At 43.5% G+C, this 21,846-nt stretch overlaps 1 protein-coding gene across 1 annotated transcript in view; it reads left to right on the top strand.

The window, feature by feature from the left end:
* CRTC3 (CREB regulated transcription coactivator 3) overlaps window positions 1–21,846 on the top strand; it is a 93,733-nt gene that overhangs the window by 31,944 nt on the left and 39,943 nt on the right. Inside the window, exon 3 of the mRNA XM_068991304.1 lies at window positions 21,465–21,584. Coding sequence (XP_068847405.1) covers window positions 21,465–21,584 — 120 coding nt within the window. The remainder of the gene's footprint in view (window positions 1–21,464; window positions 21,585–21,846) is intronic.

Raw genomic sequence — 21,846 nt, 5'->3', positions numbered from 1 at the left:
TTTCTCACACTTTTTGGCAGTAGAAACAGCCAAAGTTTTGTTCTAATTCCCTGCAAAGTTTCACAATAGTCAGGAGTCAGAATTGGTCCCTGTGTTATGAAACTGCCACTTTTTATACTTTAGACTTTAAAAATGAATCTTTAGTTGTGTATGACTACTTTTGATGTTTTCCAAGAATCAGGATAGCATCTACAGAAGATTCTACACTGACCTTGATACCAGGTACCAAAGCAGTTTTCCCAATTCCAAAGCAAGAGTTGGTGCTTCAAGGAATTCCCCAGGTACAGAAATTGGCTGCCTTGGTGACAGCTCACTAACTAACATCTGAGCCCTCCTCTGTCTTTACCCCCACCCTCTTGGGGACATGAGTTCAGAAAGCTCTCCCCTAATTTTCTCCTGTAACCTAGGCAGAGGCAGTTGCCTTGGAAACCACCTCCTTTTATGTTAGTTTGCTTGAGTGCAAGAGAAAACATTTCCCCACAGACGTTAATTAGGTAGAAGTTTAACAGTGGCAAGGAGAAGAGTGCAGACCGTGCCTGAGTGCCTGCTTGTGCTTTGTGTACCCCATATCCTTTAATCCTTGCATCAACCCTCTGAGATAAGCATTATCGCCATTTACTGGGGCTTAAGTAGTAACGTGCCCAGGGTCACCTGAGGGTTAAATGCTGGAGTCTGGCTTCATATCCATGTTTCTCTTGCCCAGGCTTTTGCTTTTATTTCGCAAATCAAACAAGTATGGACACACAAAATCAATTCATTTTCAGTTAGGAAAGTGTTTTTATTTTCTTTTTCTCAGTTTGAGTAGGTAGATGCCTTTTTCTCATCCCCTGGGGCCATCAGTTGCCCAGTTCAGGGTGACTTGTGCTTGGGTTCCTTCTCTGAGATTCTGTCTGTTCACTTGTCTGCCCCCTGGAAAGTCTTTTTGCTGGTTGAATCCTACTTTCAGTACTTTCCTTGACTCTCTAGGAACCCTGTTCTGGGGTTAGTCTTAAGTTGCCCCTGAAATGAGATCTCCCTACTGGAACTTGGTCGGGAAAAGCTAGAACTGGATGGCTAGTGTTAAGTCACTCAGTCGTGTCCAACTCTTTGCGACCCCATGGGATGTAACCTGCCAGGCTCCTCTGTCCATGGGATTCTCTAGGCAAGAATACTGGAGTGGGTTGCCATTTCCTTCTCCAAGGGATCTTCCTGACCCAGGGATGGAACCCGCAGTCTCTTGCACTGAAGATGGGGCTCAGATAACAAAGGCAGGAGCAAGACCAAATGCATGCAGGCTCCAAAAGGTCACGGAGCCAGTGAGGACAGTGGGGCGTGGGCAGTGGTCAGTTTGAGCAGACACGGCCCCACAGGTCGTGACTCTCCAGGCGCCATGCCTGCCCAGCCTGCTGGGTGCCTGGGACCTGAAGAGCTCAGGGACTCGCTGTTGAATCAGAGGCACGCTATCTCTTCTCAGTATCTCTCACCCACCATCTTGTCATTCACGAAATTGCTCAAGACATGCCTTCTACTAGTCTGTGCCTGTTGATCTCTAAGTAATTTACAGGCCTAATTTAGAATTAACTAATTTAGGACCATCACTCAAAAGGTTTGAAGCAGCTTATAAAGTGTAACTCGAATGAAACCAAGAGAAGGACACTCAAAGGGAAACATTTATGGGAAGCAAAGCACAGCCTTGGCTGGGTTTCTGCCGATAAACTCTCGCTTGGAACAGAGGTCTTTCTGTATTGACTGCTGGCCCTGGCCAAGACAACGCTGAGCTTTTAGAACCAGAACAGACCCTGTAAGTCTTTTGTTGCAACACGCTTACAGTTATGGGTGAGAAAATTGAAAGCAGGAAAAAGTAGATGATTAGCTTAGTGTTTCTCATCTAGTAAGTAGCTGATCCCAGGATCAAATTCTACTTCCTATGTCTATAGAGTTTTCCAGCCACCCTGTACCATTTGACCAGCACATTTGCCTTTTGTTTCTGCATGCAGTGGAAAAGGAAATTTACCCCTTCCTCCCTCCGTCCCTCCCTCCCTCTTTCCCTCGCTCCCTTCCTTCCTTCCAAATAGGGTTAATACCATTAATTTTTGTTTTTTAAGATTTTTTTTTTTTTTGATGTGGACCATTTTTAAGTCTTTACTGAATTTGTTGCAATATTGCTTCTGTCTTATGTTTTGGTTTTCTGGTCACGAAGCATGTGGGATCTTAGCTCACTGACGGGGGATTGAACCCACACCCGCTGCCTCGAAAGGTGAAGTTTTAACCACTGGGTCACCAGGCAAGTCCCTCATTTCAGTGCTACCACTTGTACCACTGCCTTGCATGGTGAAAATGTAGCGAATTTGTACCAGTCGTGGGGCACTATTGCTCAGTACTCTGCATATACTGTTTACTCCTCCCAGTAGCCCCAGTTACTGTCTCGATTTAAACGGGGGACAGTGGAGACTAAGCAGGATTAGGACCAAGCAGCCTCCCCAGATCTCGCAGCCATACGTGGTAGCACCGGATCTCAAGTCCTGGCTCTTCGCTTACGGAGATCATGCCTGTGACACCTGGCAGCCCTTCTGGCAGTTTTGTGTTGTTTGTTCTTTTGTCAGATGACTAAAACAGAACCATTTTCTCCAAATGCAGAAGTTGAAACCTGTTGAGGAAATTCAACCGGAGTATTTCTTGAAGAAAAAAGAAACCATTTCCTGATTTCTTCATCTGTCCACCCGGTGACATCTTTAGGGCTGTTACTAGCTGCCCCCTGCCTTCACACACCACGATGGAGTTCTGCGATAGTTCTTCAGGGACTTCTGAGGCTGTTGGGAGGGTCAGAAGCTCAATGCCCCGCCTCTTTGATTCTTTTGGCCTGACATCTGGCCCTTAAAGTCTCACTGTCCCAGCCAGCCGTCAAGGAGAGGCAGACGGCAGAGGCCCCAGGTCTAGTCCCTGCAGTTACTGAAGACGTTCTTCTCTAGATTCTGATTGACTTTTACTGCAGACTTCTGTCTTGTCCATTGTCAAAACCTTGGCTCTGAAACTCTGGCTTCTCAGCTGCCTCTGATCCTTTGGACTTGTTTGTATTTGCCACAGATAGAAAAGTCAGGAAATATGGAATTCACCAGCAAAGAGACCTCTGGGAGTGTGTTTGCTGCTCTGTCGAAGCAATGATACGTCAAGTAGAACTACAGTTAGATGCCATGAGCAAGAGTGATTGGCAGATGGACTCAGACTTTAGACAGCATGGGTTCAAAGCCTGCCTCCACCGTTGCTGAACTTTGTGCTGAAGAACATAAGCTTTCTAAGCTTCAGTTTCTTCATCTGTAAGATGGAGATATTAGTAACATCTCACAAGTTTGTTGTAAAGTTAAACGAGCTGATGTATAGGAAGCATATGTGCCTGGAATGTTGTCAGTGCCAATACAGGTTAATAATTTAGCCTGTTTGCCCATCAAATAAGGAAAAAATTTGAGTGCATACTCAGTGTTGGTGAGGGGCTAATAAGATATGTTCTTGTCTATGTTACTATAGACAGTGTAAAGCAGTGTACATCTTTTTGAGAGCAGTTCAAGAATATGTATGAAGTGTTAAGATATTCATATTCTGTGATGAAATCTACTTTTGGGGCTCCAGCCTAAGAAAGTAATCCAAGGTAGCAAAAGAAAATTTCAGGTGTGATAATGCTGCAGTATTATTTATCATAGTGAATAACTGACTCGAGTAAAAGATGGTACATCTACTCAGTACAGTTAAAAATGACAAGTGTAAAGACTCTGCAGATAGATGGAAAAATGTTTGTGCTGTTAATACTGTATTAAGAAAACAGTTGAAAAGGAGGCCCAGCATTGCAGGCACCAGCGATTAGAGGAGAATGTGAAATTCCCACACAGCTGCCAGGACACGGCTGCTTTATCTCCAGGGACTTCTTGACACGCCCACTGTGACACTAGTTTGTTTTTAAATATGGGGGGGAAAAAGTCAAGTAATGAACGAAACATAGGACCTAACTCATGCCTGAGTCTTACCATCCATTGCCAGCCTCTAATCTCAGGCCGAGGGTAAAGGGTGAAGTGTAGTGAGGGGTGAAGCAGGAGCTCAGAGATGCTCTGAGAAGTCACTCGTGTCTTACGTGGGTTTCTTCTCAATTTCTCGAACTTCTCTTTGTAGATCCGGGGTGGGGAGAGGCGGATGTGGGCATCCGTGTGGTTTCTCACTCTTGACCTCGCCACTGTTGGGGACCTACTCAGTGAAATTCCTAACAGTTTCTTCAGCCACACATCCATCCTACTGATGCTTTAACTCTTCTTCCTAGTGATTATTTGGGAGAAAGAGTGATAAGTTTTAAAAGTTAACCAAGTAGGTTGTAAATTAATCATTGTTCTTTACAAAAATTTTAATAGTAATTCATCCTCGTAAGACTTCAAACAATCCAGGAATTAGTAGGATACAAAGTCCTCAGTAATGAGAGGTAGGTTCATGATGAGAAAGAGCCTGGGATGTCTGTGGTCTCTTGCACATGACTTGATTATAAAAACAGCAGTCTTTACTTTGGCTGATAAGTCTCACGTTTTGACAGGGTTCAGCAAAATGTTCCCCGAACAAAATGCCTGTGTCAGAGGGGTCTTGTCAAAATGTCCAGCTTGGGACTACAGCTAGGAAAAAACACATACAGGGAACAAAAATACTGAGTGAAACAGTGCTTCTTTTTGTGCAGCAGGATTATAATTATTATATAGTTATAATGTATATATATTATAATATATTATTAATAATATATTAATATATTATATATAAATATATAGGTTATTATAATAACCACCTGTCCTTCTGTGTCCCAGATTTGTCTATGAAAGTGTTATGTCGCTCAGTCGTGTCCGACTCTTTGCAACCCCATGAACTGTAGCCCACCAGGCTCTTTGTCCATGAGATTCTCCAGGCAAGAATACTGGAGTGGGTAACCATTCCCTTCTCCAGGGGATCTTCCTGACCCAGAGATTAAACCCTGGTCTCCTGTGTTGCCGGCAGATTCTTTACCATCTGAACCACCAAAGAAGTCCAATCTACCTATAATGTGGGCAAAGTTTCTTTGTAACGAAAGTGCAACTTGGCAGATGTGTGTTGAACACACTGTCTATGTGCCACATATTGTGCTTGGTGCCCGAGATCAGACAGTGACCCAGACAAGCACAATCACTACCTGGAGGAACTTCAGTCCAGTGGGAAAGGCGAATGATTTTATAATACAAGTCATTGTGAAGTGATGTGATAAACCCAGGGTGGAGGGGTTCAGAAAGCGGCTGGGACTCATCTGAGCGGTGGCTACCCCAGACCAGGGGTTGGGGGGGCACCAGGGAAGATTTTCCTGGGGGGAGAGGTGTCTGAGCCGGGACCTGAGGGCTCTAGGACTATAGGACTAAAGGTTGGCATGGGGAGTGTTCCAAGCAGAGGAAACAGCATTTGGCAAAGCTTGGAGGCAAGAGAATGCGTGTCCTGTTTGAGGAACTGGAGGTTTGGTGAGACTGGAACACAGATCGAGCGTGAGATGGGGGTGGTAAGAGCTGAGACGGGAGGATGGAACAGGAACAAGATCACAGAAGATTGTTCTTTCTTTGGAAGAGATTTAAATTTCCTCCTAAGGGCAATGTAAAGCTGTTGGGGAAATACTTCTTTATTTGCTTGCCTGATCACTCAGTTATATATTCTCCCAGATTAATGCTTATGTAAAAGTAATACATGTTTGTTGCAAAGACTCAATACAGACGTATAGAAAATGAAAAGTAAGCTCCCTTTCTTTTAAATAAACATATTTATTTATTTATTTAGGCTGCCTTGGTTCTTAGTTGTGGCATGCAGACTCCTTAGGTGCCTAGTTGCAGCATGCATGAGGGATCCAGTTCCCTGACCAGGGATCGAACCCAGGTCCCCTGCATTAGGAGCGCAGAGCCTTAACCTGCACTCTGGACCACCAGGGAAGTCCCTCCCTTTCTTTTCTTGACAAACTCCTCAGTCTAATCCCTGGAGGGACTTATTGCCAAGGGTTTCTTTTGCACCCTTCCAGGAGTTTTCTCTGTATAAGCAAGTATATATTGTGTGTATGTATACTTTCTCTTTACACAAATGAAACCATGCCATTCTAAATAACTTCCACCTTAAAAACAAAACTTGAACATCTTGGACACCTTTCTATATCGGAACATAAAGATATGTATTCTTTTCAAAGACAGCATTGTACACTATTACATAGCTGTCTCATCATTTATAATACTTAACCAGTTTCTCATTGAGGTCTAGCACTTAAGACTGTGTTGTTGTTGTTTAGTCACTAAGTCATGTTCAGTTCTTTGTGACCCCATGAACTGCAGCACACCAGGCTTCCCTGTCCCTCACTATCTCCTGGAATTTGCTCAAATTCATGTCCATTGTGTTGATGAAGCCATCCAACCATCTCATCCTCTATTACCCCCTTTTCCTCCTGCCCTCAGTCTTTCCCAACATCAGGGTCTTTTCCAATGAGTTGGCTCTTTGCATCGGGTGGCCAGAATATTGGAGCTTTAGCTCCAACATCAGTCCTTCCAGTGAATATTCAGGGTTGATCTCCTTTAGGATTGACTGGTTTGAACTCGTTCCTGTTCCAGGGACTCTCAAGAGTCTTCTCCGGCACCACAATTCAAAAGCATCAATTCTTTGGCACTCAGACTTTTTTATGGTCCAACTCTCACATCTGTACATGACTACTGGAAAAACCATAGCTTTGACTATATAGACTTCTGTTGGCAAAGTAATGTCTCTGCTTTTTAATATGTTGTCTAGGCTTGTCATAGCTTTTCTTGCAAAGAACAAGCATCTTTTAATTTAATAGCTGCAGTCATCATCTGAAGTGATTTTGGAGCCCAAGAAAATAAGTTTTTCACTATTACAAAGCAAACTGCAGTGGAAAGTCTTGTTATGTGTATCTTTGGGTATTTATGTAAGGTTGATACCTATAGGTTATGTTCCTATACATGTATAATATATACCCAATATATACCTGTATACCCATGTACAATAGCTGGGTAAGAGGATGTATACATTTACAATTAAGGAAGATATTACTGATTTAATCCCTGTAGAGACAGTTATACTTTCTATTCCCACTAGCATTAACTGAATGTCTGTTTCTTTGTATTGTCTGCACCATAGGCTATATATGCTTTTAAAAATTGTGGTTAAAAAATAAAAATAAATAATACATACTTCACCACCTTTACCATTTTTAGCCATACAGTTCAGTAATGTCGAATATGCACTGTTGTGCAATCAGTTGCCAAAACTTTTTCATCTTGCGAAATAGAAACTATTTCCATTAAATAACAACTCCCTGTTTGCCCCTCCCTCTGCCCCTGGTAACCACCATTCTACTTTCTCTCTCTGTGATTTTGACTACTCTGTGTACGTTATATTAGTGAAATCTTACAGTGTTTGTTCTTTTGTAATTGGTTTATTTTATTTAGCATAATGTCTTCCATGTTCATCCATGTTGTATGATGTGCCAAGATTTCCTTCTTTTTACAGGCTGAATAGTTTTCCATTGTATGTATAAACTATGTTCTGTTTACCCATTCATCCAGGGAAGGATCTTTGGGTTGCTTCTACATCTTGGCTATTGTGAATAATGCTGCTATGATCATGGGTATGCAAATATCACTTCGGAATCCTACTTTCATTTCTTTCTGATACACTCTTAAAAGTGAGATTTCTGGATCCTATGGTAATTCTGCTTTATATTTGAGGGAATAGGCATACTGTTTTCCATACTGTCTATACCATGTTACATTCCCACCAGCAGTGTACAGAGTTCTTATTTCTCCATATCCTTTCCAACATTTGTTATTTTCTGTGGTTTTGATAATAGCCATTCTAATATGTGTAAGAGGATATCTCATTGTAGTTGATTTGCATTTCTCTAATGAAAACTGATGTTGAGCAGCTTTTCATGTGCTTATTGGCCACTTGTATATTATCTCTGGAGGAAAGTCTATTCAGATAATATCCATTTTTTTACTCTGCCAATCTAATGGGTAAAAATGCATCTTGTTGTTTCAACTGGCATTCCTTTAATTATGAGTGAAATTTATTCATTCCTTCAGCAAATAAATATTGAGCAGCCTCTAGTTGTCTGGCACTGTGCTAAACTGTTAAGGACATAACACAAAAGGCAGGTTGAATGTCTCTTTATGCTTCTTTGACCATTTGTATTTCCTGTTCTGCATGCTTTGTTTTTAAGTCTTTTGCCTGTTTTTCTATTGAGTACTCTATCTTTTTATTGGTTTTTGAGACTTATTTATTACATATTAAGGAAATTGACTTTTTGTGTATTAGATTTCTATTGCTGTGTAACAAATTACCACAAGCTTAGTGGCTTAAAACAACAGGAATTTTATTATCTAACAGTGTCTGTGGGTCAGAAGTCTGGTTACAGCTTACCTAGGTTCCCTGCTTCAGGGTCTCACCAGTCTGCAGTCCAGAGAGTGGCAGAGGCTGTGGGCTCATTAGAGGCTGAACCGAGAGGGCACTTCTCAGCGCCCATGGGCTGTTGGCAGTTATTTTCTTGTGGTTGCCGGACTGAGGCACCAGTTTCTTGACGAGGAGTCCCCTTGGTTCCTACCAGCTGCCTACACTTCCTTGCCCTGTGGGCTTCTCCAGTTTGGCCAGTAACTTCACAGCAGCTTATTTCTTCCAGGCCAGTGAAGAGTCTCTCCAGCACCTCTGCTTGCAAGACAGAGTCTTTAAAATATCAAAACCGATTCACTCCATTGCCATATCCTGGTGGTTAAAAAAAAGTCACAAGTTCTGCCCACATTTCAGGGCAGAGAATTTCACAAAGGCATGAACCCCAGGCTGTGGTGATCATCAGGAGACACCACAGAGTCTGTGCACCACGATCTGTCATATATATTCCAAATAGTTTCTTCATTTAGTAACTTTTATTTGTTTGGTAGTTTTCTGCTCTAATTTCTATGAAACAAATGTATTGATTTTTGTCGCTTCTGTATTATAATTTGTATGTTTAGAATGACCTTTATCATGTCAAGATTTCTCAAGCATTCACCCAATTTTTTTAAAACCCATACCATATTCTAATACTGTTGTTACTTTGGGATTTATTTTGACTTGAGCCTTGAGACAGCCTTTTCCTTCTATGTCCAACCTATTGTCTCAGTTCTTGAATAATTTATTTTTTATATGATTCTTTCTGTTTTGTTACATTGATGTGGCTGCCCATTTCCTCTGTCCATTTCCATATCAGTGTAGTTACTGCAGCTAAATTTATAATATACTCTTTGTTTTTTATTTTAATTGTTTGTTTTTTAATATATATGTATTGGGTTGGCCAAAAAGTTCACTTGGGTTTTTTCATGTGACGTAGTAGGAAAACCCAAAGGAGTTTTTTGGCCAACCCTGTATTTAATATTCATGAGGTTTAAAATTAAAGATAATCAAAAGAGTATGCAATGAAAATACCCCTTCCATCTCTGTCCTAATCACTCAGTTCACTCCCTACGGGCAATAACCATACACATTTTTGTAACTTGATGTTCTTCCAGAGGTATTTTATTTAGTATTGAATCCACTTCACCCCAAGGTAGCTAACCATACCCATTTATGTACCTTACATTTTTCACTAATATATTGGAGATCTTTCCATCGCACCTCACCAGGAGCATCCTTACTCTTCTTTTGTTTTGTTTGAGTGCACAGTATTCTATTGTGTGGATTTACCAAAATGTCTTCAGCTAATTCTCCATGGATGAACATTTAAATTATTTACAGACTTTTTGAAAATATACAGACTAAGTTGCAACAAATAACCTTATACATATATAATTTTGCACACCTGCAAATACAGCTGCAAGAAAAATTTTATAGGAGTGGAGTTGGTAGGACAAGGAGTATATGCATTTATAGCTTTGATGGGTAGTATCAGTTCACCCTCCATAGAAACTGCACCAGTTTACATCCCTACCTGCCACATATGAAAGTGCCTGTTTGCCCACATCCTCCCCAGCTCAGTGTTTTATCAAACTGATCTTTGTCAGTCTTACAGATGAACAGTCATGTCTCTGTGTACCTTTAAGTTACATTTCTCTTATTATAAGTGCCATATATTTTCCCCTATGTTTATGAATTATGTATTATCTTTACTGTGAACAAACTGTTCATATCTTTTGCCCTAAATTCTTTAGAGTGGTTGATCTTTTTCTTATTGCTTTTTAAGGAGCTCTTTATATATTAAAAAGGAAAGTAGACATTTTCCCAGCCTGCCATTTGTCTTTTGACTTTTTCTGTGATGGTTTTTTTTTTTTTTTTTTTACCATGCAGACATTTACATTTTTTATGTATCAAAATTTAATGTTTTTCAATGACTTCTAGGGTTTTGTGAAAAGTCTTTTTCTCTTTGTTTCTTGTAGTACTTTGTTCCTTCCTCTTTAGCTGTAAAATCTTTGATCCATTAGGAGCTTATGCTGATATATGGTGTGCAGTGTGGATCTGACTTAATTTTTTTCAGTTTCCTAGCCAGTTGTCCCAACACTGTTTATTGAATAATCATCTTTTCTTCACTGATTTAAAATACCACTTTTATCAGATACTAAATTCCCACAAGTGTCTGATGATATTTTGAGACTTCCTGTCCTCTTTTATTGATTTGTGTGTCTATTCATACACCAGAATCACACTAACTGATTACCATAGCTTTATATTACATTGTAAAATTCTAGTTGGGTTAATTCACTCTCATGCTTCTTTTCAGGGATTTTTCCAGGCTGTCCTTGCATGGGTATTTTTCCAGGTGAACTTTAAAATCGACTCATTAGTACCTATTTAAAAAAATCCTGTCATTAATGAGTTTTATGTAGTTGAATGATGTGATCAGATTTGTGTTTTAGAAAAATTACTCTGACTGCATTGTGGAAGCTAGGTTGGAGGAAACAAGATCAGAGACGAAAAGACCAATGACAAGCTGCTGCAGTGACTGGGGAGTGGGTGGGTGAGAAAGTGAGGAGTAGGCTTGGGAAGTGTCTGCAAGGTCAGAGTGACCAGACTTAGTGACGCCTGGGATCGGGAGAGGCTGGGAAGAAGTCTTCAAAGAGGACCCCAGACTTCCAGGGCTCAGCCCTGGGGCAGTGCCATCCCCAGACATTTGAAACACACGAGATAGAGCCAGTATGGGAGGAAAAGGACAGATTTGCCTCCGCACATGCTGAGTTTGAAGTACAGCCAGGTAGTCCTAGAAGAGTTGTCCAGTGAGCTGTCAGACTACAAGTGTTGGAGATACAGGATTATATGACAGAGCCCTGAGGAAGGCCAGCACTTACAGGATGAGCAGGGAGTTCAGGAGCTGGCGTGCTGTTGTTTGGTCGCTAAGTTGTGTCCGACTCTTGGCGAACCCGTGGACTGCAGCTTGTAAGGTTTCCCCATCCTTCACTGTTTGCCTGAATCTTCCCAAACTCCTGTCCGTTGAGTCAGTGGTGCCATCCAACCATCTCATCCTCTGTCGCCCCCTTCTCCTCCTGCCCTTAGTCTTTCCCAGCATCAGGGCAGTCAGCACAGAAGACTGGACAGAAGCTCCCACAAACAGGAGAACATAAAGTCATAGAAACCAGGGAAGGACGTCTTCAAAAGAGAGTGAATTGTCAGTCGTCTCAGATGCCTCTAAGAGGTCAAGTAACTCAACAGCTAAAACAGTCCGACTGGATTTAGTAACAAGGACAGCCTGTGGTTATCTTGGGGAGAGAAGGGTCAGTGGGGAGGGGTTGGGGGCTGAGGTAGGGGGTCGGGGGCTGAGGTGGGGGAGTCGGAGTTGCGGTGGTGGTCGAGGCAACTCCGTCAAGAAGCTTGGCTGTGGAGAAGGGAAGAGACAGGGATGAGAGGAGACCAGAGTAGCAAGTTCTGTTTCAAGCCCCACCCACTGCCCATGGAAGAGGCTTGGCTGTGATGAAATGCAGGTGAGAGGGAGGCAGTTAAAGGTAAGAGGGTAGTGACTGTAGGCTTGGAGGACCAGTAATCCTGAGATGGACAGAAGGACTTAGAGAAACTGGCCAGCGTGAACTGTCCAGAGAGAGTAATCCAGTTACAGTGTTGATATACGTTCTCTCATGTTTTTTTTTGTTGTTGAGTTTTCTGATATTTTTGTTTGGCTATTTTTTAAAACTCTATTTATTTATGGTGCACTGGGTCCTTCTTTGTTGCCGCATATGGGCTTTCTTGAGTTGTGGAGAGCAGGGGCTCCTCTCTAGTTGTGGTGACGGGCTTCTCATTGTAGTGACGTCTCTTGTTGTGGAGCCTGGGCTCTAGAGCGCTGGCTTAGCAGTTGTGGCACACGGGCTTAGTTGCTCCAAGGCATGTGGGATCTTCCCGGATCCGGGATTGAACCCATGTCTCTTGCATTGGTAGGCAAATTCTAAACCACTGGACCACCAGGAAAGTCCCAGTTTGGCTATTTTTATATCTTGAGAATTTAGAGAAAGAACTTCTAAAAATTGGAATCAGGTTTAGAAGTTTAATTGACGATTAAGTTAAAAAGCAAAGTATAGAATAGTGTATTAGTATGCTACCATTTGTGTAAAAAATGTAGTAGAAATAATATATATTTATATTAACTGTACATATATAATCAGTATTTGGACGGAGTTACAGAAACTAATAAATCTGGTCACCCACTGGGAGATGGGAGATGGAAACAGGTGAGTAAGAGTTGGAGGTTGTCTCTTCACTGTCAAGCTTTTAAGAATTTAAATGTATTATTTATCCAAATGATATGATCTAAGCTGGTTGGTTGTTCTAAAAAGTAATGGTTCTGCCAGAGCCTGAGCTTTCTTAGCTATTTATGGCTCTAAGTGTGATCTCTCTGTCCTGCCATGTCTGAGAACCTCCAAGAAGCAAGCTTTATGTCTGTGAGCTGTGGGTGTTTGCTTTTTCTCTGCTTTTCCCCACTGGAGACCAGCAGTTCTGGGGAATTGGAGAGTCCTCTATTATGGTTCAGGGAAAAGGACTTTGCCCTGGACTGGCGTGTCCTGGCCGTACAATCCACAGTTTGACTGAGTGGGCAATTAAGGTTTCTGCACCCAATTCCACCATGGACAGCAGGGGGTTCCTGGCATCCATAGGCTCATCTCCTACCATTCAACCCAGTTATGACGCCATCTTCCCAGAGATAAAGGACTCAGTCCTATAAGACTGCTGCCCTCTACACTTTAGACACCAGTTGCAAATCTCAGTCTTGGAGTTACCTACAGCTTCTGTCCAACTTGGCTGCAAATCAGAGGTTTCCATGATCTCCCCCTCCTTTGGATTCAATGAATCTGATAGGGCATCTCATAGAACTCAGGAAAACATTTACTTACACTTACCAGTTTATTAAAAAATAATATGATAAAGGATACAGATGAACATCCAGATGTAAGAGAGGCGTAGGGCCAGGAAGGTGGGAAAGGGCACAGAGCTTCCAGGCCCTCTTCAGAGCATACCACTCAAATCTCCAGTGTTCAGCAACCAGGAAGTTCTCCAAACCCCATCCTCTTGGGTTTCTATGGAGACTTCATTGCAGAAGACTGATTGATGACATCACTGACTGTTAGTGATTGATTCCGTTCTCAGTCCCTTTCCCCTTCCTGGTGGTGGGGTGGGGACACTGAAAGTTGCAACCCCCTGATCACAGAGTGGGTTCTCTTGACAGCCAGCACCTACCCTTAGGTATGCTCCAAAAGTCACCCGATTAACAGCAAAAGACACCTGTGCTGCTGTCAGCCCTTAGGAAATTCCAAAGGCTCTGGGAGCTGTGTGCCAGAAATGAGATGCAAAGCTGGCTTATAGGGAAGAGAAAGGAGAAAGGGGGCAGTCATAATCCTGACAGGGGCAAAGTTGCCCCCTGGTTGTCCGCTTCCCAGCTGAGGCACACCCCCTGACAGTTAATCCTGTGACTTTTCAGTCTCTCTATTACCATAGGGAATCTGCAGTTTCTATCCCTGGGTTGAGAAGATCCCCTGGAGGAAGGCATGGCAACCCACTCCAGTATGCTTGCCTGGAGAATCCTATGGACAGAGGAGCCTGCCAGGCAACACTCCACGGGGTCACAAAAGAGTCGGACACAACTGAGTACACCCATACACTGGGATCCAAATGGGACTTCCCTCCACCTTCCTCCCTCCTCCTGGAGGTGAGGTCGCCTGATCCGGCATCGGCAGGGCTGACCATGCTGACCTCCCCAGTCATAGAGCTAGGGAAAAGCCCACCTTCCTCGCAAGTGAGGGGAGACTCTGCCCTACTCTTGGGAACCAAGAAGCTATCAGTACACGGTCCCCCACCAAAGGAGAGGCCCCACTCAGGATGGCAGCCCTCATCAGCTCACATCTGAGTGGTCGGTTATCTCTCTCCTGTCTGTAGGCAGAGCGGGGCCCTTGTAGGTGAGATGAAATGGTTTCCTCCTTGTGAGTCCTGCCAGTGTTTATATGAGTGAGGAAAGGAATGCCAAACCAACATAACCCGGGGTCTCCAAACGAGCAAACCGGACGTATTTGCAGGTTTAACTCAAATGGAAAACCTGGTCCCACAGCTCAGCCCCTCTACTTTTGCTAGTTTGGTTCCTCATGGAGAAGAGTGACCTTATAATGGTGAATTTTTAGAAACCTCTCAGTGGGCAGATTCCCCCAAGGATAGTTTACAGCTCAGCCTAAGGGAAGATGTAGCAGAAGCAGGGCTGTATAAAAAGGGAGTGGCCTGCCTGGGAAGGTTGTCGGGTCCCCTCTCAGCAGGGGCTGGATGCCCACAGCCAGGGTGCTGCTTAGTGGGATTGATGCCCTGTAAGGGTGTTGAGGCCCGGAGGAGCAGGACGCTCTATGTGCCTCTTCTGAGCAAGTGGTCAGATGAGGAAAAGTACCCAAGGCTCTTTTAAGTCAAAAACAGGATGTACTTTTTTTTTTAACTCAACATGCTTTATTTAGAATTGCCACGTGCTGGTCTAACTAAATATTTCAGATTATTTTATTCCCTCTAGAAACATTTTCTTTTAGGATACCTTTTTAGTTCCTTTATTATACACTTATTTTGTCCTTTAAAGTCATGTGAAAAAAAGTACTTTAGTACTAACTTTGGCAGGCCATGTGGTAAAACACTGAGCTTTCATCCCTTTTTTTGCATGTCTGTAAAAGTTATAGAAGGTCCCTGGAGAAGGGTATGGCAACCCACTCCAGTATTCCTGCCTGGAGAATCCCCATGGACAGAGGAGCTTGGCAGGCTATACAGTCCATGGGGTTCCAGAGAGTCAGACACGACTGAAGCGACTTAGTGCACATAGAAGTTATTGGGCTAAAGCTAATAAAGGTATCCTTAATTTATTCTAGTGTCAGAATTTAATTTTTAAAAATTAAAAAAAAATTAATTAAAAAATTAAGCTTTTAATTTGAAATTTTAAGGTATACCCCACAGTAGAGAGTAGAATAATGAGCCCCTTTATACTCATCACCAGCCTTCTTAGTGTTTCCCAGCTTTACTGAGGTGTAATTGGCATGTAGCGTTGTATTAGTTGAAGGTATACAGCATAATGATTTACTATGTGTACATATTGCAAAATGGTTACCACAATAAGCCTAGTTAACATCTAACAAAATAAAAACTACTCACTCAGGTGATTCAGGGGCTCTGAGAGAGTACTCTGTAAGACTGGACTAAGGCCAGCTTGAAGATAGTGTAGCCCTGGCCAACCTCTGGGAGGAAAGCCCGACCTTATTGCCCAAACCTAGGAGCCTTACAGTTTTGTGAATCAAAATCTCTCCCTCTGGTGTGGCTGAGCACCAGCTCCTGCCCAATTCTGACACTGCAGAGGGCGGAGGAAGAGGTTGGGGAACTGTGGTCCGCTGGGCCTGGCAGGGCAGTGGTGGGTCTGATCCTGGAGATTTGTAAAGTATTTTGAATTTTTCTTTAAGGTTTTTTTTTTTTTAATGGTGATATAATAGAGTCTCTAAGCAAGCTATGAAATCCTTTTTATTCTGCTCATATTTTAAGCTAGAAGTAAACTGCTCCATTTAGCCCTGAGGCAGTGGATTTAAAGCTGCTGCTTTGCTGTGGGCTGGTCTTCCTCCCTCCTTCCCTTCATCATGAGAACCAAAGGAGGCACTTGCTGTGGCTGGAATGAGCTCCAGCTGTGTTCCCAAGAGACGACAGTTGTCCCTTGATTCGACCGACCCTTTTAGAAAAAGGGAACCTATGACATCTTCCACTGACTTACCCTGCATGTAAATAAGAGGCCTTGCAAGCTCAAGAAACCTGCCTTACTCCCTACCCTTGTAAAGTCTCCACTCTTCCCCATAGAGAAAGCTATTCAGTACCAGGGGCCAGTCTTTCCTGCACTTACCAAGAAATAAAGACGAGCTGCCCAGCATTGTGGAAAGGCTAGAGTGCCTGCTGAGCAAACTAGCGAGTGTGACCTCGGGGCCAAGCAGTAACACACCGTGTCCAGTAGTACCTTTTTGATCTATTAAACTGCCAGCCAGTCTCCTGCCCCACCTGTAAGTCTACTAGGACAGATGAAACAGATGGGAGCTCAGTTACATAGAGGAGTTCGGGATAATTGAGGTAGCATTTTAATTCTATAGGAGGGAGCATGGGATGGTCAATACATAGTCTTGGAACTCATGGCTTATCTTTTATAAAATATTAAGTCAGACCCCTACCCCAAATGAAACTGTTGGATCCAGTGTAAAGGTGTAAGCATGCTGTTTATGCTACAAGTAGCCAGATATTTCAGCTAGGCTCTTACTCTGCAGTTAGATCTTGGGTGCTCAATAGATTTATAAGAACATAGTTAAAAGTTTATTTGGGACGTTTCTAGAAAATACATATTGTTTTCTGTATATATCAGCAAAAATCCACTTATAATCTGTTTATATGTGGGCAGCTGAGCAAAAGAGGCAAAACAGCGAGGTGATGAGAGCCCCGAAGGAGTCTCAGAGCCCCACGTTCAGATTGCTGGGCTATATGGCTGTGAGGAAAATCACTTTGTCTCCTTGGATCCCGGTTGCCCGGCTGTAGGAGAGCAGAGAGCTGGGCGCCATGGTGGCCAGCGGCCCTTTGCTCGCCGCTCGGGTAACCGGCAGCTCCTGTGCCCTTGTGGTGCTCATCCCCACCTGGTCTTCACCTGCTCTGTGCTGAGAAGCCAGGTGGCCGGTTCATGAGGCTCAAGTAAGGTGCAGTGGAGAACCTGAGGGGCTCCCTCCCGAGTGCTCTCCCAGGGGGCTGTTTTGCTCCTGAGAGCCTCTCTTTGCTTCCTGGTCCACTGGTGAGAGGGGTGAGATGGTCACATAAATGACCCCTGCTTCAGGCTCACACGTGGTCCTTATACCGTAAAACAACAATGGCATTGCATCCTGTCAGTATGTATTTCCAGTACTGACAGTGGTATTCCAGAGAAACATTTCTTGCTCTTACAGGAATTTTATTATTTTTTGTCTTGCTCTATAGTCATAACATCTACAAATGAAGCTATTGAGAATTGTCCTCTGTAGACTTGTTCCTGTTTGAGAACACTGATTGGGCATCCCCTTGTAAGGATACTGAGGTTATGGTATTCTGGATCAGGATGTTTCAAAGGAACCATTTATCTGCTTAATCTCAGTCTTCTAAAATTTTCTTAACTGTTTTTTGAAAAAATATTTATTTGTCTTCACTGAGTCTTAGTTGCTGCATGTGGGATCTAGTTCCTTGACCAGGGATCAGACCCAGGCCCCCTCTATTGACAGTGTGGAGCCATAGCCACTGGGCTACTAGAGAAGTACCCCTAAAATGTTTTAAATCCATTAAAGCAAAACCTCAGTAGAACTTCTGACAATGCAAGAAGGTACTTGGTTATCCTACTAGCATTTAGAAATCTGTATTTCACTCAAGAAAATTTGCAAATTACATGTCTCCCGCTTTTAAGAACACTGTATAGAAATATAGCTGTACGCTAAATTGACTTTGTTGCAAGGAAAAATGTCTTGGTCATTGACATACATATAGTATACTATAGCACATATACCTTTAATAATGACCATCTCCTTGAGTTGGCAATAAGCAACTCTCCAGTTCTCAGACTTCAGCTCACTTCACTACTAAACATGGGCTTCGTAGGAATCTGCTTGCAGTTTCTTAGTCACATGAGAAAGATCTGGGGTTTCTAATTAACCACAAACTTAATGGTACGCTGGCAGTGTTGAGCATCTGCTGAAAGACCAATGCAAATGTGGGTCACGTTGGCAGATCAGCAGTGCCTAACTAGAGGAAGTGATCTTCCCCTAGGAAAAGGCTGCCAGGCTCAGCCATTCACCCCAGGCGGAGGTGATGTGCGGTGGGTGGCCGCAGGTGGTGCCTGCCTGAGGTCTCGGTCCTTGTGGGGAGAACCCGGGGAGTGTGGTGCTGTCTAACACTGGCCTGCAAGTCCACAGTGCTGCTGCTTTTGGCAAACCCACATATCCTATTTCATCCCAGAAAGAGTTCTGGCATCAGCATTAACCCTGCCACCCCCACCCCATCAACCACCCTAATGCCTACAAACCTGAGCCAGTTTGCTGTCCACGTAGAGATATTTTCAGAGACAGTCAGGAGCACGCAGTCCTACGGAGTAGGGAGAGTCGAGGCCAGGACTCTGCGCGTGGACACTCAGTTCCCAGTAGTACCTTGAACTCCTTTAGATTTGTTTCCTCCTCGCAAAGTTCAAGGCTTCCCCGATGGCTCAGCAGGTGAAGAATCCGCCTGCAGTGCAAGCGACGCTGATCCAGTCCCTGGGCCTGAAAGGTCCCCTGGAGGAGGGAAGGGCAACCCGTTCCAGTATCCTTGCCTACGAAATCCCACGGACAGAGGATCCCATGGCGGGCCACAGTCCATAGGGTTGCAGAAGAGTCGGACATGACTGAGCAGGCATGCACACCTAAAGTCCAACCACAGCAACTAAGTAAGGGTTGCCTACGACTTCCTGCTTGCCAGCTCAGGAACCACCCTGACCCTTTCACCTCAGCTTCATTGCCCTCTACTATTAAGGTTTGTGGAACCTTGGTGTTCAGGCTGCACTCCATGCGTCTACCGTCTCTCAGGTTTGGGGCCGTAAGCCCAGAAGCTACCTTTGCCCTGCCTTGGGTTACCACTCAGTCCTTCCTCTCTGTGCGCAGCCCTTGGCAATTCAGTCACAATGCAAAGCAGGATTGTCTGGGCCACCACTTGGCTGTTTGGGTTCCTGTTGAGCCTCCCAGTGCTAAACTTCACTGTCAGGCTGTTGATGCTGGCACCCCTGAGTTCAGTTCCCTCAGCTGCCAGCAAGGACACTGCTGCCACCACAGTCCATTCCCATCTGTTTTCTAGTGCCTGGGGGCCTGCGGGGAAACCTGTGCTGGCCCAGGCAGAGACTTGAACTTGTGCCACAAGGAGGAAGAGAAGAAATTATCAAATGTAGGCAGAGATTATCCCACCAAACACACACTGAATCCAAGTAATAATACAGGATCTGGGCCAACAGGGGTTAAGTCAAAAGAGGCAAGTATAAATAGAAAATATATATGTAATAGGAAACCTGGAAGACATTCCAAGAGGTTTCTGTGTTTTGGATCGTTTTCTTCTTCTTTTAAATTTAATGTTCTGGCTGAGCCGCCTGACATCTGTGGCACAGGATCTTAGTTCCCCAATCAGGGATCAAACCTGCACCCCCTGTGGTGAAAGTGCAAAGTCTTAACCACTGGACTGTCAGAGAAATCCCCCTGGACCCCTTTCTAAAGAGCCTCCGTACCCCCTCTATTCGCTGGCCTCTGGTAGTCCAGTCTGGCAGTAGCTGTGCTCTAAGACTCCTAGATGAAAATGTTGTTTTCAAGTACATTTCCCATTCGTGTGATTTTTTTATCACCAGAGAGACCTCTGTTTTCTTTAGTCCTGGAACAGAGTCATCCATCTCTTAAAATTATGTCTGTTGTGTGAACAGGTTCTGATAAAGTGCACGGTGGGTATTCAGCCTCTTGATGAACAAAGGTGTTTCCGTTTATTATTCCTACAGTAGTGCACTCTCTCTTCTGAGCTCAACATCCGTCTTGCCTATCGCAATGGATATTTTTCTTCCAGTACCACAGGTGTTCCTCAGGAAGATCTTTTTATTTTAGGTGTTGATAGATTTGGATTGTAAAAGAATTGTTCAACTAAACCAGCCCCAACATTTCATCAGCCCCCTTGGGAGAAATAGGAGTCATCCCCAAATCCAAGATATGAAAATCCGTATGTTTAACAGCAAAATGAGTGGCTAGTTCTTAACTAAAAGGAGCTCCCCTAGAAAGACATACTCCATCACAGGGTTCTTTTCATAATGAGCTAGCTCTTTGACCTATGATTCAGCTTACGTGAAGGAAGGTCTGTTTCCATGTGTTTCTCGAACATCTCTGGCATAATATTGTATACACATTGCCCCATTATGTACGATATAATGGTGCAGCCTAGAATTTGGTTTTTGCCAACCAAAAAGCTTTGCCTTTTATGATGCCAGACTCAAAAATGTAGAGAATGTACTCCAAGCCTGCCTTAACAAAGGACTTTGGATTTATTGACCATGACTTTATCTTGAATCTGTTTATATTTTCATTTGTGCCATTTGGGCTATGGCGAGTTGCATGTTTCCCACTAGTATTCAGGTACTATTCTTTTTTTTCTCCTTGACTCAGGGGTCACAAACTCAGACGTCTAACATAAGAAGTCCTCAAAGTGGTCTGGTGTCCCATTTGCAGAGAAGAGCTACTCTCAATTTCAGTCCTCATTGCCATGTGGGAAGTTGGGACCAGTGTGACTAAAACGTTCAGACTTTTCACTAGAAGCCCCAAAAGTTTTTAAACATTGTTGAGTTTAAAAAAGACAGTGAGTTTAAAAAAGACTGTGTAAGCCAGTAGTCCCCAGTCCATAGGTACCCCATTTTATCTCTGGATGCTGTGTCTGTGTTTCTGCATGCCGGATGCCATAGGTACCCACTTCGTTTCTGTCTTAAGCAAACCTTTTTCATTTCACACATACCTCCTTGTTACTGGGATTCTGTGTATAAATTCATAGTCTCCAAATTGTGACAGTGTTTAAAAAGTCATTCTTTCAACTTCCATCTTCACACACTAAAGACTCATTTATTTTTTTATTTGGCTGTGCTGGGTCTTAGCTGTCTTTAAGATAGCTGGGTCTTTGCGGGATCTAGTTCCTTGAGCAGGGATCGAACCCCAGCCCCCTGCATTGGGAACTCAGTCTTAACCACTGGACTACTAGGGAGTCCCAAGACTATTTTAAATTATTCTATAATTATGCTGACACAGCTCCATGCTGCATTTGATTCGCCTTGACTCAAGGCAGAGTCACAGATACCAGTAAAACTATAAAGCCAGTCTTGTCATCTGTTGTTGCTAAGAGTTGTTCTTGATGGCAAGTGGCAATGTCACAGTCACAGGCCAACCGACTCTTCTCCATTCTCTCTGCAGCCGGCGTTCCACCCAGCTGACAGCGTGCGAGGGACCCGCCACCACGGGCTGGTGGAGCGGCCGTCCCGGACTCGCTTCCACCCGCTTCACCGACGATCCGGGGACAAGCCGGGACGACAGATATCCTTTCTCATTGTCTGAGGGGAGGATAAGTTTTGAAATGTTTGAAAACTTTTCAGAATTTATTTTCCCAGTAATTTCCTTTTGGCCTCCAAATCTTTGTTTCATCTGACGAATGGAGGCAATAAACCTAAGTGACTTGGAAACTAGAAACATTTCTGCAACTAAAAATTGGAAGGATCCCTGTAGGTGTTTACTTTATGAAAGTGTCAATAAAGTTCCGTCTAATGAAGTAACTGTCATAAACAGCCTGTCATTTAGC

The sequence above is a fragment of the Capricornis sumatraensis genome, chromosome 19, assembly GCF_032405125.1.
Source record: "Capricornis sumatraensis isolate serow.1 chromosome 19, serow.2, whole genome shotgun sequence".
In the NCBI taxonomy this organism is placed as follows: Eukaryota; Metazoa; Chordata; class Mammalia; order Artiodactyla; family Bovidae; genus Capricornis; species Capricornis sumatraensis.
This window is presented reverse-complemented; position numbering and strand designations above follow the sequence as displayed.